The sequence below is a fragment of the Bombina bombina genome, chromosome 4 (assembly GCF_027579735.1).
Source record: "Bombina bombina isolate aBomBom1 chromosome 4, aBomBom1.pri, whole genome shotgun sequence".
Taxonomy (NCBI): domain Eukaryota; kingdom Metazoa; phylum Chordata; class Amphibia; order Anura; family Bombinatoridae; genus Bombina; species Bombina bombina.
This window is the reverse complement of record NC_069502.1, coordinates 794,821,026-794,833,088: the sequence shown is the minus strand read 5'-3', so window position 1 is coordinate 794,833,088 and position 12,063 is coordinate 794,821,026. Positions and strand designations below refer to the sequence as shown.

At 38.9% G+C, this 12,063-nt stretch overlaps 1 protein-coding gene across 4 annotated transcripts in view; it reads left to right on the top strand.

Annotated features, from left to right (window-relative positions):
- The window catches only part of LOC128656998 (gastrula zinc finger protein XlCGF57.1-like), a 149,518-nt gene that overhangs the window by 37,118 nt on the left and 100,337 nt on the right, over positions 1 to 12,063 (top strand). For 3 of the 4 annotated variants that reach the window (XM_053711213.1, XM_053711210.1, XM_053711212.1), the window contains one exon: positions 7,218 to 7,323. In XM_053711213.1, coding sequence (XP_053567188.1) covers positions 7,218 to 7,323 — 106 coding nt within the window. The remainder of the gene's footprint in view (positions 1 to 7,217; positions 7,324 to 12,063) is intronic. The other variant, XM_053711211.1, reaches the window with a different exon arrangement.

Sequence of the window (12,063 nt, the reverse complement as noted above, 5' to 3'; positions counted from 1 at the left end):
CTTTATGAGCCTAATGTCTCTCAGGATGATGCTATTCAGGCAGTGCCGCAGCCTTCTCCTAAAACGTCTCAAGCCTCTTTGGCGTCGCATGCAGTGCCCTGCGGTTCCTCTTAACCTCCTGGTGGGGTATACTTGCCTGCAGATTTTGCTGCTCAGATATCTTCTGTGGTATCTGAAGCTTTATCTGCCTTTCCTGTTTTAGAAGACGCAAGAGGAAAACTAAACACTTAATAGATTGTAAAGTTCCTGTTTCGGCAGTTTCTATGCAGGTTGATCCTCCTCATAATTCTACGGAGGATGTTATCTCAGTTCCTTCTGAGGGTGAAATTTCTGATTCTGACAGTGTTAATCTTTGTCTGAGGTGGAAGAAGTAAGCTTTAGGTTTAAGCTTGAACACCTTCATGTTTTATTAAAAGAGGTTTTGGCTACTTTGGATGTTTCTGACTCTCCTGTTGTAGATATCCTTAATAAATCTAGTAAGCTTAATATATTCTATGATGTCTCTTTATCTACGGAAGTGTTTCCTGTTCCAGATCATGTGATGCAGATTTTTGCACAGGAATGGGAAAAACCAGGGATTCTGTTTTCCCCGTCTTCAGTTTTAAAGAAGATGTTTCCTATTGCTGAATCCATTAAGGATTCTTGGCACACAGTGTTTAAAGTAGAAGGGGCTGTTTCTTCTCTGGCTAAGAGAACTACGATCCCTATAGAGGATAGTTGCTCTTTCAAGGATCCGATGGATAAGAAGCTGGTGGTATATTTGAAGATGTATGTGCATCAGGGTCTTCAGTGGCAACCTTCGCTTCCAAATAGGAACAATCCAAGTCCTCTTGGAGGCCAAATCAGTCCTGGAGCAAGGGGAAACAATATATGAAACCCTCAGCTAAATTTAAGTCAGATCAAGTGGGGGGGGGGGCAGACTTTCCTTGTTTTTGTCGGGAGTGGTTACGAGATGTCCCAGATCCTTGGGCTGTAGGTATTGTTTCTCAGGGTTACAAGATAGAATTAAATTATCTCCCTCCCAGGGGCAGGTTTCACGTCTCAAGGTTATCTGCAGATCAGGTAAAATTAGAGGCATTCTTGAACTGTGTTCAGGATCTTTTCTCTCTGGGAGTGATTGTTCCGGTAAAGAAACAGTGTAAAGGATTCTATTCAAATCTGTTTTTAGTTCCCAAGAAAGAGGGAACATTTCGTCCCATTTTAGACCTAAAGTGTCAGGTTTTTTAGGGTGCCGTCCTTTAAAATGGAGACCATTCGGTCCATTCTTCCTTTTGGTTCAGGAAGATCAGTTCATGACACCCATAGACCTAATGGACACTTATCTTCATGTTCCTATTCACAGGGATCATCACAAGTCTCTGAGATTTGCTTTTCTAGTCAAACATTTTCAGTTTGTTGCTCTTTCGTTTGGCCTCTCTTGGCAGTGATCAGGTCTCGGAATTGCAGTGGCACCTTACTCAGACAACATTCTGGTTCAGACGCCATCTTTTCAACTAGCAAGTTCCCATATAGAGATCTTGTTATCTTTTCTACCTTCCCATGGATGGAAAGTGAATCTGGGAAAGAGTTCCATTGTTCCAGCTACAAGGGTGGTGTTCTTAGGGACTATAATAGATTCCCTATCTATGAAGATTTTTCTGATGTAGGTTAGGAAATCCAAAATTCTCTCTGCTTGCCTCTCACTTCAGTTTACTGTTCGGCCATCTGTAGCCCAATGTATTAAAGTAATTGGTTTGATAGTCGCTTCCATGGACATCATTCCCTTTGCTTGATTCCATTTGAGAGCTCTGCAATTGTGCATGCTCAAGCAATGGAACGGAAACCATTTGGATCTGTCCCAGAGGATAGATCTAGATGTATTAACAAGAGACTCTCTTCCGTGGTGGTTTTCTCAGGAACATCTGTCTCGGGGCACATGGTTCCAGAGACCTTCTTGGGTGATCGTGACCACGAATGCCAGACTGTCAGGCTGGGGAGCAGTCTGGGACTTGTTAAAGGCGCAGGGATTATGGACTCGGGAGGAGTCTGCTCTCCCCATAAACATCTTGGAGTTGAGAGTGATTTACAATTCTCTCTCTGTTAACTTGGCCTCGGTTGACTTTAGCCCGCTTTATCAGATTTCAGTCGGACAATATCACCTCTTTGGCTTACATCAACCACCAGAGTGGAACTCAGAGTTCCTTAGCCATGAGGGAGGTGGCTCGGATTATTTAGTGGGCGGAAGCTCACAATTGTTTATCTGCAATTCACATTCCAGGAGTGGACAATGGGGAAGCGGATTTTCTGAGCAGACAGACTTTTCATCCCGGGGAGTGGGCTCTCCATCCGGAGGTGTTCTCCAGGTTAACCCTCAAATGGGGGGTGCCGGAGTTGGATCTGATGGCATCTCGGCAGAACTCCAAGCTTCCAAGGTACGGTTCAAGGTCAAGAGATCCGCAGGCAGCCCTGTTAGATGCTCTGGCGGTGCCTTGGAGGTTCGGTCTAGTTTATCTGTTTCCTCCGCATGCTCTTCTTTCACGAGTTATTGCTCAGGAGAGAGCATTGGTAATCCTAATAGCTCCTGCATGGCCTCACAGGATCTGGTATGCAGACCTAGTGAACATGTCATCTCTGCCTCCTTGGAGGCTGCCTCTGAGGAAGGACCTCCTAACTCAGAGTCCTTTCATTCTTCCAAATCTCGTTTCTCTGAAACTGACTGCTTGGAGATTGAACGCTTAGTTTTGTCTAAACGTGTTTTTTCTGAATCGGTCATTGAGACCACAATTCAAGCTCGTAAGCCTGTTACTCTGAAAATTGACCATAAGGTATGGCGTAAATACCTTTTTATTGGTGTAATTCTAAGGGCTACTCTTGGAGTAGGGTTCGGATTCCTAGAATTTTGTCTTTTCTCCAGGATGGTCTGGAGAAGGGGTTGTCAGTCAGTACTCTGAAAGGTCAGCTTTCTTCTTTATCTATTCTGTTGCATAAGTGTTTGTCGGTCATGCCAGATGTTCATTCTTTTTGTCAGGCCTTGGTCAGAATCAAGCCTGTGTTTAAGTCGGTTACTCCTCCTTGGAGTCTTAACCTTGTTCTTAAGGTTTTACAGCAGGCTCCGTTTGAGCCAATGCATTCCATGGATATTAAATTGTTGTTGTCTTGGAAGGTTTTGTTTCTTGTGGCCATTTCGTCTATGAGGAGAGTTTTGGAACTCTCGGCTTTGCAGCATGATTCTCCTTACCTTATCTTTCATGCGGATAAGGTAGTCCTACGTACTAGGTTGTGTTTTCTTCCTAAAGTTGTTTCGGTTAGAAATATTAATCAGGAAATTGTTGTTCCTTCTCTCTGTCCCAATCCTTCTTCTCATAAGGAGCGTCTGTTGCACAACTTGGATGTTGTGCGTGCTTTAAAATTCTATTTCCAGGCGACTAAAGATTTTCGCCAGTCTTCTGCCCTTTTTGTTTGTTTCTCGGGAAAGCGTAAAGGTCAGAAGACTAATGCTACTTCTCTTTCCTTTTGATTGAGAAGTATGATTTCGTTTTGCTTATGAGACTGCTGGACAGCAGCCTCCTGAGTGAATTACAGCTTATTCCACTAGAACTGTCTCGTCTTATTGGGCTTTCAAAAATGAAGCTTCTGTGGAACAGATTTACAAAGCTGAAACTTGGTCCTCTCTGCACACTTTTTCAAAATTTTATAAATTTGATACTTTTGCCTCAGCTGAGGCTTCTTTTGGGAGGGAAGTTCTTCAAGCAGTGGTGCCTTCTGTTTAGGTCCACCTGTCTTTTTCCCTCCCTAGTCATCCGTGTCCTCTAGCTTGGGTATTGGTTCCCACTAGTACTTTGACGTCATGGACTCACCATATCTTAGGAAAGAAAACATAATTTATGCTTACTTGATAAATTTGTATTCATTTCCGGATAGGGTGAGTCCATGACCCCACCCTTATAATTAAGACAGTTATTTTTTAATAAACCTCAGGCACTTCTACTCCTTTGCATTATTCCTTTTTTCCATTTCTCTTCGGTTGAATGACTGGGGATTATGGGAAGGGGAGTGATATTTAACAGCTTTGCTGTGGCGCTCTTTGCCGCCTCCTGCTGGACAGGAGATATATTCCCACTAGTAATTGATGACGTTGTGGACTCACCCTATCCGGAAATAAATAAATGTATCAGGTAAGCATAAATTATGTTTTTTCACATTTTACGCGCTATTTTTTAAACCCGATTATACATACACATATAATGATGGTATATTTTGAATCTGCTGGGTCTGCTGAAAAAACCCCCAATATATGGTTTGTATAGTTTATTCACACACACTTTACTTTGAAAAGTGTTTAAACGTGAACTGCATAAAAAAGCTCAAAACTAGCTTAGCACACAGGTGGGGAATGGCTTAGCAGCCAAAGGGTTAATATACTTTTTACCTCTGTGATTACCTTCTATCTAAGCACCTTCTGACAGCCCCCTGATCACATAACTTTATTTATTATCTTTTGACTACTTGCATTTAGTACTGTGTTGTGCTTAATCTTAAATAACTCCTTGGGCCTGAACACAATGTTATCTATATGGCCCACATGAACTAGTAGTCTCCTGTTGTGAAAAGCAAATAAAAAAACATGTGATAAGAGGCTGTCTATAGTGGCTTAGAAACAGGCAGAAATTTAGAGGTTTAAATGTTATAAAGTATTTTAATATAACAGTGTTGGCTGTGCAAAGCTGGGGAATGGGTAGTAAAGGCATAATCTATCTTTTTAAACATAACAATTTTAGTCTAGACTATCCCTTTAAATCATGGTTTTCATTTTTAAAATACTATCTTGTTACATTACTATATCATTAGATATGCATCAATAGATCATTTAATATTTGGAGGTAAACTGTCTCCAGTTTAATAGGTTAATCATTCATATTTAACTTTTCAGCTGTACTTTACTGGAAGGAGAAAAAAAGTATTAATATAATAACAATTTAAATAGTTTTATTTAAATAAAACAATAACATTGTATTTCATTTTTAATGCTTGCCCCTCCCTCCTCACACTTAGGTCCTTGTACAGATCTATTCAACTCCAAACAATCTTCTATTTATTGAGCTTCTTGAAACTTAGTAAGGGTTGATTCTGTGTACATAGATTTGCAGGGGAGAAATGACATTAAAGGGATAATAAAGTTAAAATTAAACTTTTATGATTCATATAGAAAATGCAATTTTTAACAATTTTCCAATTAACTTCACTAATCTAATTTGATTAGTTCTCTTGGTATCCATTGTTGAAAAGCATACATAGGTAGGCTCGGAAGCAATGCACTATTGTGAGCTAGCTATTTGTCACGGTCACCCAATGTATTCGGCTAGGCCCCAGTAGAGCATTGCTCTCCTTCAACAAGGAGTAAATCTAAAATCTGAAAACAAAATTGTATGCGCTATGATTATGTCCCTTTAAGGTCTATTTCTTAAAGGGACAGTATACACCAGAATTTTTATTGTTTTAAAAGATAGATAATCCCTTTATTACCCATTCCCTAGTTTTGCATAACCAACACAGTTATATTAATATACTTTTAACCTCTGTGATTATCTTGTATCTAAGCCTCTGCAAACTGCCCCTTTATTTCAGTTCTTTTGACAGACTTGCAGTTTAGCCAATCAGTGCCTGCTCCCAGATAACTTCATGTGCACAAGCACAGTGTTATCTATATAAAATACATGAACTAACACCCTCTAGTGGTGAAAAACTGTTAAAATGCATTCTGAAAAGAGGTGGCCTTCAAGGTCTAAGAAATTAGCATATGAACCTCCCAGGTTAAGCTTTCAACTAAGAATACCAAGAGAACAAAGCAAAATTGGTGATGAAAGTAAATTGGAAAATTGTTTAAAATTACATGCTCTATCTGAATCATAAAAGTTTATTTTGGCCTAGACTGTCCCTTTAACTCTGTATGGTTATAACATTTTGCTGTGAAGAAGGGGCGTGTTATTTCTGCGGACACAGATTCACTGTTCTACAGAACTAGAAAACCAACAATATGTGATAATATCTTCTAGATAGAAAATTGTCCAAAATAATCTCACAGAAACCTCTAGAAGAACATGACATGGTCAACGGATTAATGGAAATAATTTACCTAAAAAATTAAACATTACAGCCATGAATATACAGAATCTTGCTATGCAATTAAAAACAAAACTATATTTCAGGCGGAATAACCTTTTAGATTATATTGTTTTTTTAAAGGGACACTCAAAGGGACAGTCAACACCAGAATTTTTGTTGTTTAAAAAGATAGATAATCCCTTAATTACCAATTCCCCAGTTTTGCATAACCAACACAGTTATAATTATACAAGATTTACCTTTGTGATTACCTTGTATCTAAGCCTCAGCAGACTGCCCCCTTATCCCAGTTCTTTTGGCAGACTTGCAGTTTAGCCAATCAGAGCTGTCTCCATGGTAAATTCACGTGCATGAGCTCAATGTTATCTATATGAAACACGTGAACTAATGCCCTCTAGTGGTGAAAAACTATCAAAATGCATTTAGATTAGAGACGGCCTTCAAGGTCTAATAAATTAGCATATGAACCTCCTAGGTTTATCTTTTAACTAAGAATACCAAGAGAACAAAGCAAAATTGGTTATAAAAGTAAATTGGAAAGTTGTTTAAAATGACATGCCCTATTTGAATCATGAACGTTTTTTTTGGACTTGACTGTCCCTTTAAGTCAAAATAAACTTTTATGATTCAGATAGAGCATGCAGTTTTAAGACACTTTCCAATTTACTTCTATTATCAAATTGTGTGCACACATTCTGGGGAACAAGATCCTACTGAGCATGTGCACAAGCTCACAGGGTATAAGTATACTAGTCTGTGTTTGGCTGATGTCTGTCACGTGATACAGGGTCCTGGAAAATAGAAGAAAACATACATTTGTCAGAAAAAAATCGACTGCTTATTTGAAATTCAACTATTGCATTGTCTTTTTTTATTATGCACTTGTTGATTATGTAATTCTGCTGCATTGAGTGGCCCTTTAAATAGAAACTATCTTTAGATAGGTTTTGTTTCTCAAAAACATTTATTTAAAAAAAAAATAAAAAAATTCAATTACAAAAAAATTGTTTTAAAGCAATATAATTTGATTTAAATAACATTTTTTTTTTATTATTATTATTTCTTTAAAAAAAATGGATTTTTATCCACCCTGTGGTGTTGTGCATTTCTCTAAGGAGGAGTGGGAGTATATAGAGGGACACAAGAAACTTTACAAGGACGTCATGATGGAGACTCACCAAGCACTAAGGACTATGGAGATCCCAGGAAATGAGAGCTCAGGTAACGCTATGTAGTAATAAATATCTCACTCAGGAAATGCACATACACTACTGACGTGACTGACAGAGAGCAAATCTACAGTGAATTTATCACATGTGATCTAATGAGCTGTCTGATTATAAACTAGTTTTGTATCTAATATAAATACAAGAACATTTGTTAAAGGGGTGTGAGACATTTTTTAAGGAATATTGCAGCAATTATATATTTAATATTTTCAGATGCAAAAACATATTTACATAACAGACGAATAGGAAACACAAAAGGTGAAATAGAGGGCAACACATAGTGCAGATCAAAACCACTTCAAATATGATTGCAATAGAGCTAATGAATCTTACTCACAAGGTGTAAAGCACTGATGTGCAGTACAAGCAGTCCGGAACCACCAGTCGTCCGGTAGACCAAATGAAGATATCGCCAAGGGGATCCTCGTCTCACCAGGGAGAGTCCAAAGATACCAGGAGAGGATGGGTCTATATAAACCTAAGTGGCAATAATCTACCAACAGAGTCCAAATACCACTCAAGTAGAGCTGGATATCCAGATGATGAAAGATATCAGGATCAAAAGTGAATCAGCAGCGAATGGAGAGTTTTAAAAGTTTAAAAATGTATTGCAATAGTTAAAAACAACAGCAACGCGTTTCTCAGTGTAACACACTGTTTCATCAGGCTATACAAACAAACTCCTACAGCTGCCATATTTAAAACCAAGTTCAACCAATCAGGGATCAACAAAAATGCACACCTCCTGCAGAAGATACCAAATACATATGGGGAGGGGGAAGAGTTAACATAAATAAAAGTAATATATTAGTATATTGGATTTTATTAAAAACCATATAGACAAGTAATAGACTCTAGTCGTTTCTCCAAAAACAACAGAATATTTAAAATGTGTGTAAAGAGACTAAAATATGAATAATATTTGAGTATTAAATGACTAGTAAAATCCTACCTGAATGTCCTGTGACTAACTGGGAATGGTATACCCCATTATTCAATAATGAAACACAAAGGGCGTTTATATTAAAACATGTGCGCCAAATACTATGTTCAAAATATACTTTAATTGACAATAAGCTATTATTATCAAGTTTATGAGACTATAGAACAATTCGTATAATGTTGTTCATTATTCCGGCGTGAAAGTAAGTGATAATCTCATGTGTGATGTCAGTAAGGGGGCGTGGCCAGTCACGTCGAGTGTACAAAAATTGTATAGAAAACTAAGATCGCCAAACATAAGTGAAGAATCATAGTGAAAAGGATGGTTAATACATAAGGGTGGTTAAATATAAAGTACAACCAACTTGTCTAATGTGCGGGACGTGTGATCTGGGGGAAAAAAGAGAAACACGGGGCCTCTACATACCATGGACCTAATAAATACAATGACAGGTGCCTAACCGCAATAGATACTCGTGGGGGGCAGGGTATGTAGAGGCCCCATGTTTCTCTTTTTTTTCCCCAGATCACACGTCCCGCACATTAGACAAGTTGGTTGCACTTTATATTTAACCACCCTTATATATGTTATTCACTTTTTTCCCCTTTCTCCTTGTGATAGGATAGTCACATCATCCCTGATAGATTGCATCATTTACACCCCCGTTGTCATAGGATGTATGACTTGTATGCACATATATTTTTTGTCATCACATTCGTATTCTATTTTTTTCTACTTCGGACATTGGGATAGTGTGATGGCTGTGGTGCCCTAAGCTACTTCAAATAAATATATATGTATTTTTATGTATCGTTCTTTTTATTAACTATCATGTCACATATTGACCCAATTCCTATCCCTGTATTATTATATCGCCACTTAATTTCCTTCCAGTCTCTCTGATTGGATATCAGCGGTTTGACTCACGGGTTTTGACCCATCATCTCCTCTATTTTCTTTTATCGTCCTGTCACTGCTCAAGCCCACCCCCTCCCTTCCAGTCCTTATGATTGGCCATCTGTTTCATTACAAGTTTTGTTTATATGCCTATTGGCCGCTATATCCACACCCCTGTTGTCATGGGAACCATGACTCTGTGTACACAATGTTTTGTTATTGTTCCTGTACATTTTGGCAACCCTATTGGGAATGTTAGTTGTTTAGGATTAACCATCCTTTTCTCTATGATTCTTCACTTATGTTTGGCGATCTTAGTTTTCTATACAATTTTTGTACACTCGGAGTGACTGGCCACGCCCCCTTACTGACATCACACATGAGATTTTCACTTACTTTCACGCCGGAATAATGAACAACATTATACGAATTGTTCTATAGTCTCATAAACTTGATAATAATAGCTTATTGACAATTAAAGTATATTTTGAACATAGTATTTGGCGCACATGTTTTAATATAAACGCCCTTTGTGTTTCATTATTGAATAATGGGGTATACCATTCCCAGTTAGTCACAGGACATTCAGGTAGGATTTTACTAGTCATTTAATACTCAAATATTATTCATATTTTAGTCTCTTTACACACATTTTAAATATTCTGTTGTTTTTGGAGAAACGACTAGAGTCTATTACTTGTCTATATATGGTTTTGAATAAAATCCAATATACTAATATATTACTTTTATTTATGTTAACTCTTCCCCCTCCCCATATGTATTTGGTATCTTCTGCAGGAGGTGTGCATTTTTGTTGATCCCTGATTGGTTGAACTTGGTTTTAAATATGGCAGCTGTGAGAGTTTGTTTGTATAGCCTGATGAAACAGTGTGTTACACTGAGAAACGCATTGCTGTTGTTTTTAACTATTGCAATACATTTTTAAACTTTTAAAACTCTCCATTCGCTGCTGATTCACGTTTGATCCTGATATCTTTCATCATCTGGATATCCAGCTCTACTTGAGTGGTATTTGGACTCTGTTGGTAGATTCCTGCCACTTAGGTTTATATAGACCCATCCTCTCCTGGTATCTTTGGACTCTCCCTGGTGAGACGAGGATCCCCTTGGCGATATCTTAATTTGGTCTACTGGACGACTGGTGGTTCCGGACTGCTTGTACTGCACATCAGTGCTTTACACCTTGTGAATAAGATTCATTAGCTCTATTGCAATCATATTTGAAGTGGTTTTGATCTGCACTATGTGGCGCCCTCTATTTCACCTTTTGTAGATCACCTTATCCTGTGTTGTGGCACAACACTCTGGAGGAGCGGCCTACTGCTCTGGATCTGCATCTTTTGAAACCATCTGGAATTGCATGAGCAGGACTGTCATATCATTGATTATTACCAACTGGACTATCTAGTCTGTATACTCATTTATCTTTGCACATTTTTGTAGTACTGTATTTATCTGTCCCTAGGCGCCTCTTATAAGTACCTGGGTGACGGTTTGTGTCACCGGTGTAGTAGTTGCTATCTAATATTGGGTGTCTCTATAAGTTTAATAGGAAATATTAGGTATATGTAGGAAAAGATCATCTGTTCTGTTAGAAAAGAAAAAACTAAATTTATGCTTACCTGATACATTTCTTTCCTGGCATGGAGAGTCCACGATTTCATTCCAATTACTAGTGGGAATTCAACTCCTGGTCAGCAGGAGGAGGCAAAGAGGCAAAGAACAACCCAGCAGAGCTGTTAAGTGTCACTCCCATTACCCATAATCCCCAGTCATCCGGTCGAAGAAAAATGGAAATAGAAAATGACACAAGGGTATAGAGGTGCCTGAGGTTTATATTGAGATATATATATATATATATATATATATATATATATATACATACAGGGAGTGCAGAATTATTAGGCAAATGAGTATTTTGACCACATCATCCTCTTTATGCATGTTGTCTTACTCCAAGCTGTATAGGCTCGAAAGCCTACTACCAATTAAGCATATTAGGTGATGTGCATCTCTGTAATGAGAAGGGGTGTGGTCTAATGACAACACCCTATATCAGGTGTGCATAATTATTAGGCAACTTCCTTTCCTTTGGCAAAATGGGTCAAAAGAAGGACTTGACAGGCTCAGAAAAGTCAAAAATAGTGAGATATCTTGCAGAGGGATGCAGCACTCTTAAAATTGCAAAGCTTCTGAAGCGTGATCATCGAACAATCAAGCGTTTCATTCAAAATAGTCAACAGGGTCGCAAGAAGCATGTGGAAAAACCAAGGCGCAAAATAACTGCCCATGAACTGAGAAAAGCCAAGCGTGCAGCTGCCAAGATGCCACTTGCCACCAGTTTGGCCATATTTCAGAGCTGCAACATCACTGGAGTGCCCAAAAGCACAAGGTGTGCAATACTCAGAGACATGGCCAAGGTAAGAGACGCTGAAAGACGACCACCACTGAACAAGACACACAAGCTGAAACGTCAAGACTGGGCCAAGAAATATCTCAAGACTGATTTTTCTAAGGTTTTATGGACTGATGAAATGAGAGTGAGTCTTGATGGGCCAGATGGATGGGCCCGTGGCTGGATTGGTAAAGGGCAGAGAGCTCCAGTCCGACTCAGACGCCAGCAAGGTGGAGGTGGAGTACTGGTTTGGGCTGGTATCATCAAAGATGAGCTTGTGGGGCCTTTTCGGGTTGAGGATGGAGTCAAGCTCAACTCCCAGTCCTACTGCCAGTTTCTGGAAGACACCTTCTTCAAGCAGTGGTACAGGAAGAAAAACATGATTTTCATGCAGGACAATGCTCCAAGAAAGGGTATAAAAGAAGAAAATCTAATGGCATGGCCTCCTTGTTCACCTGATCTGAACCCCATTGAGA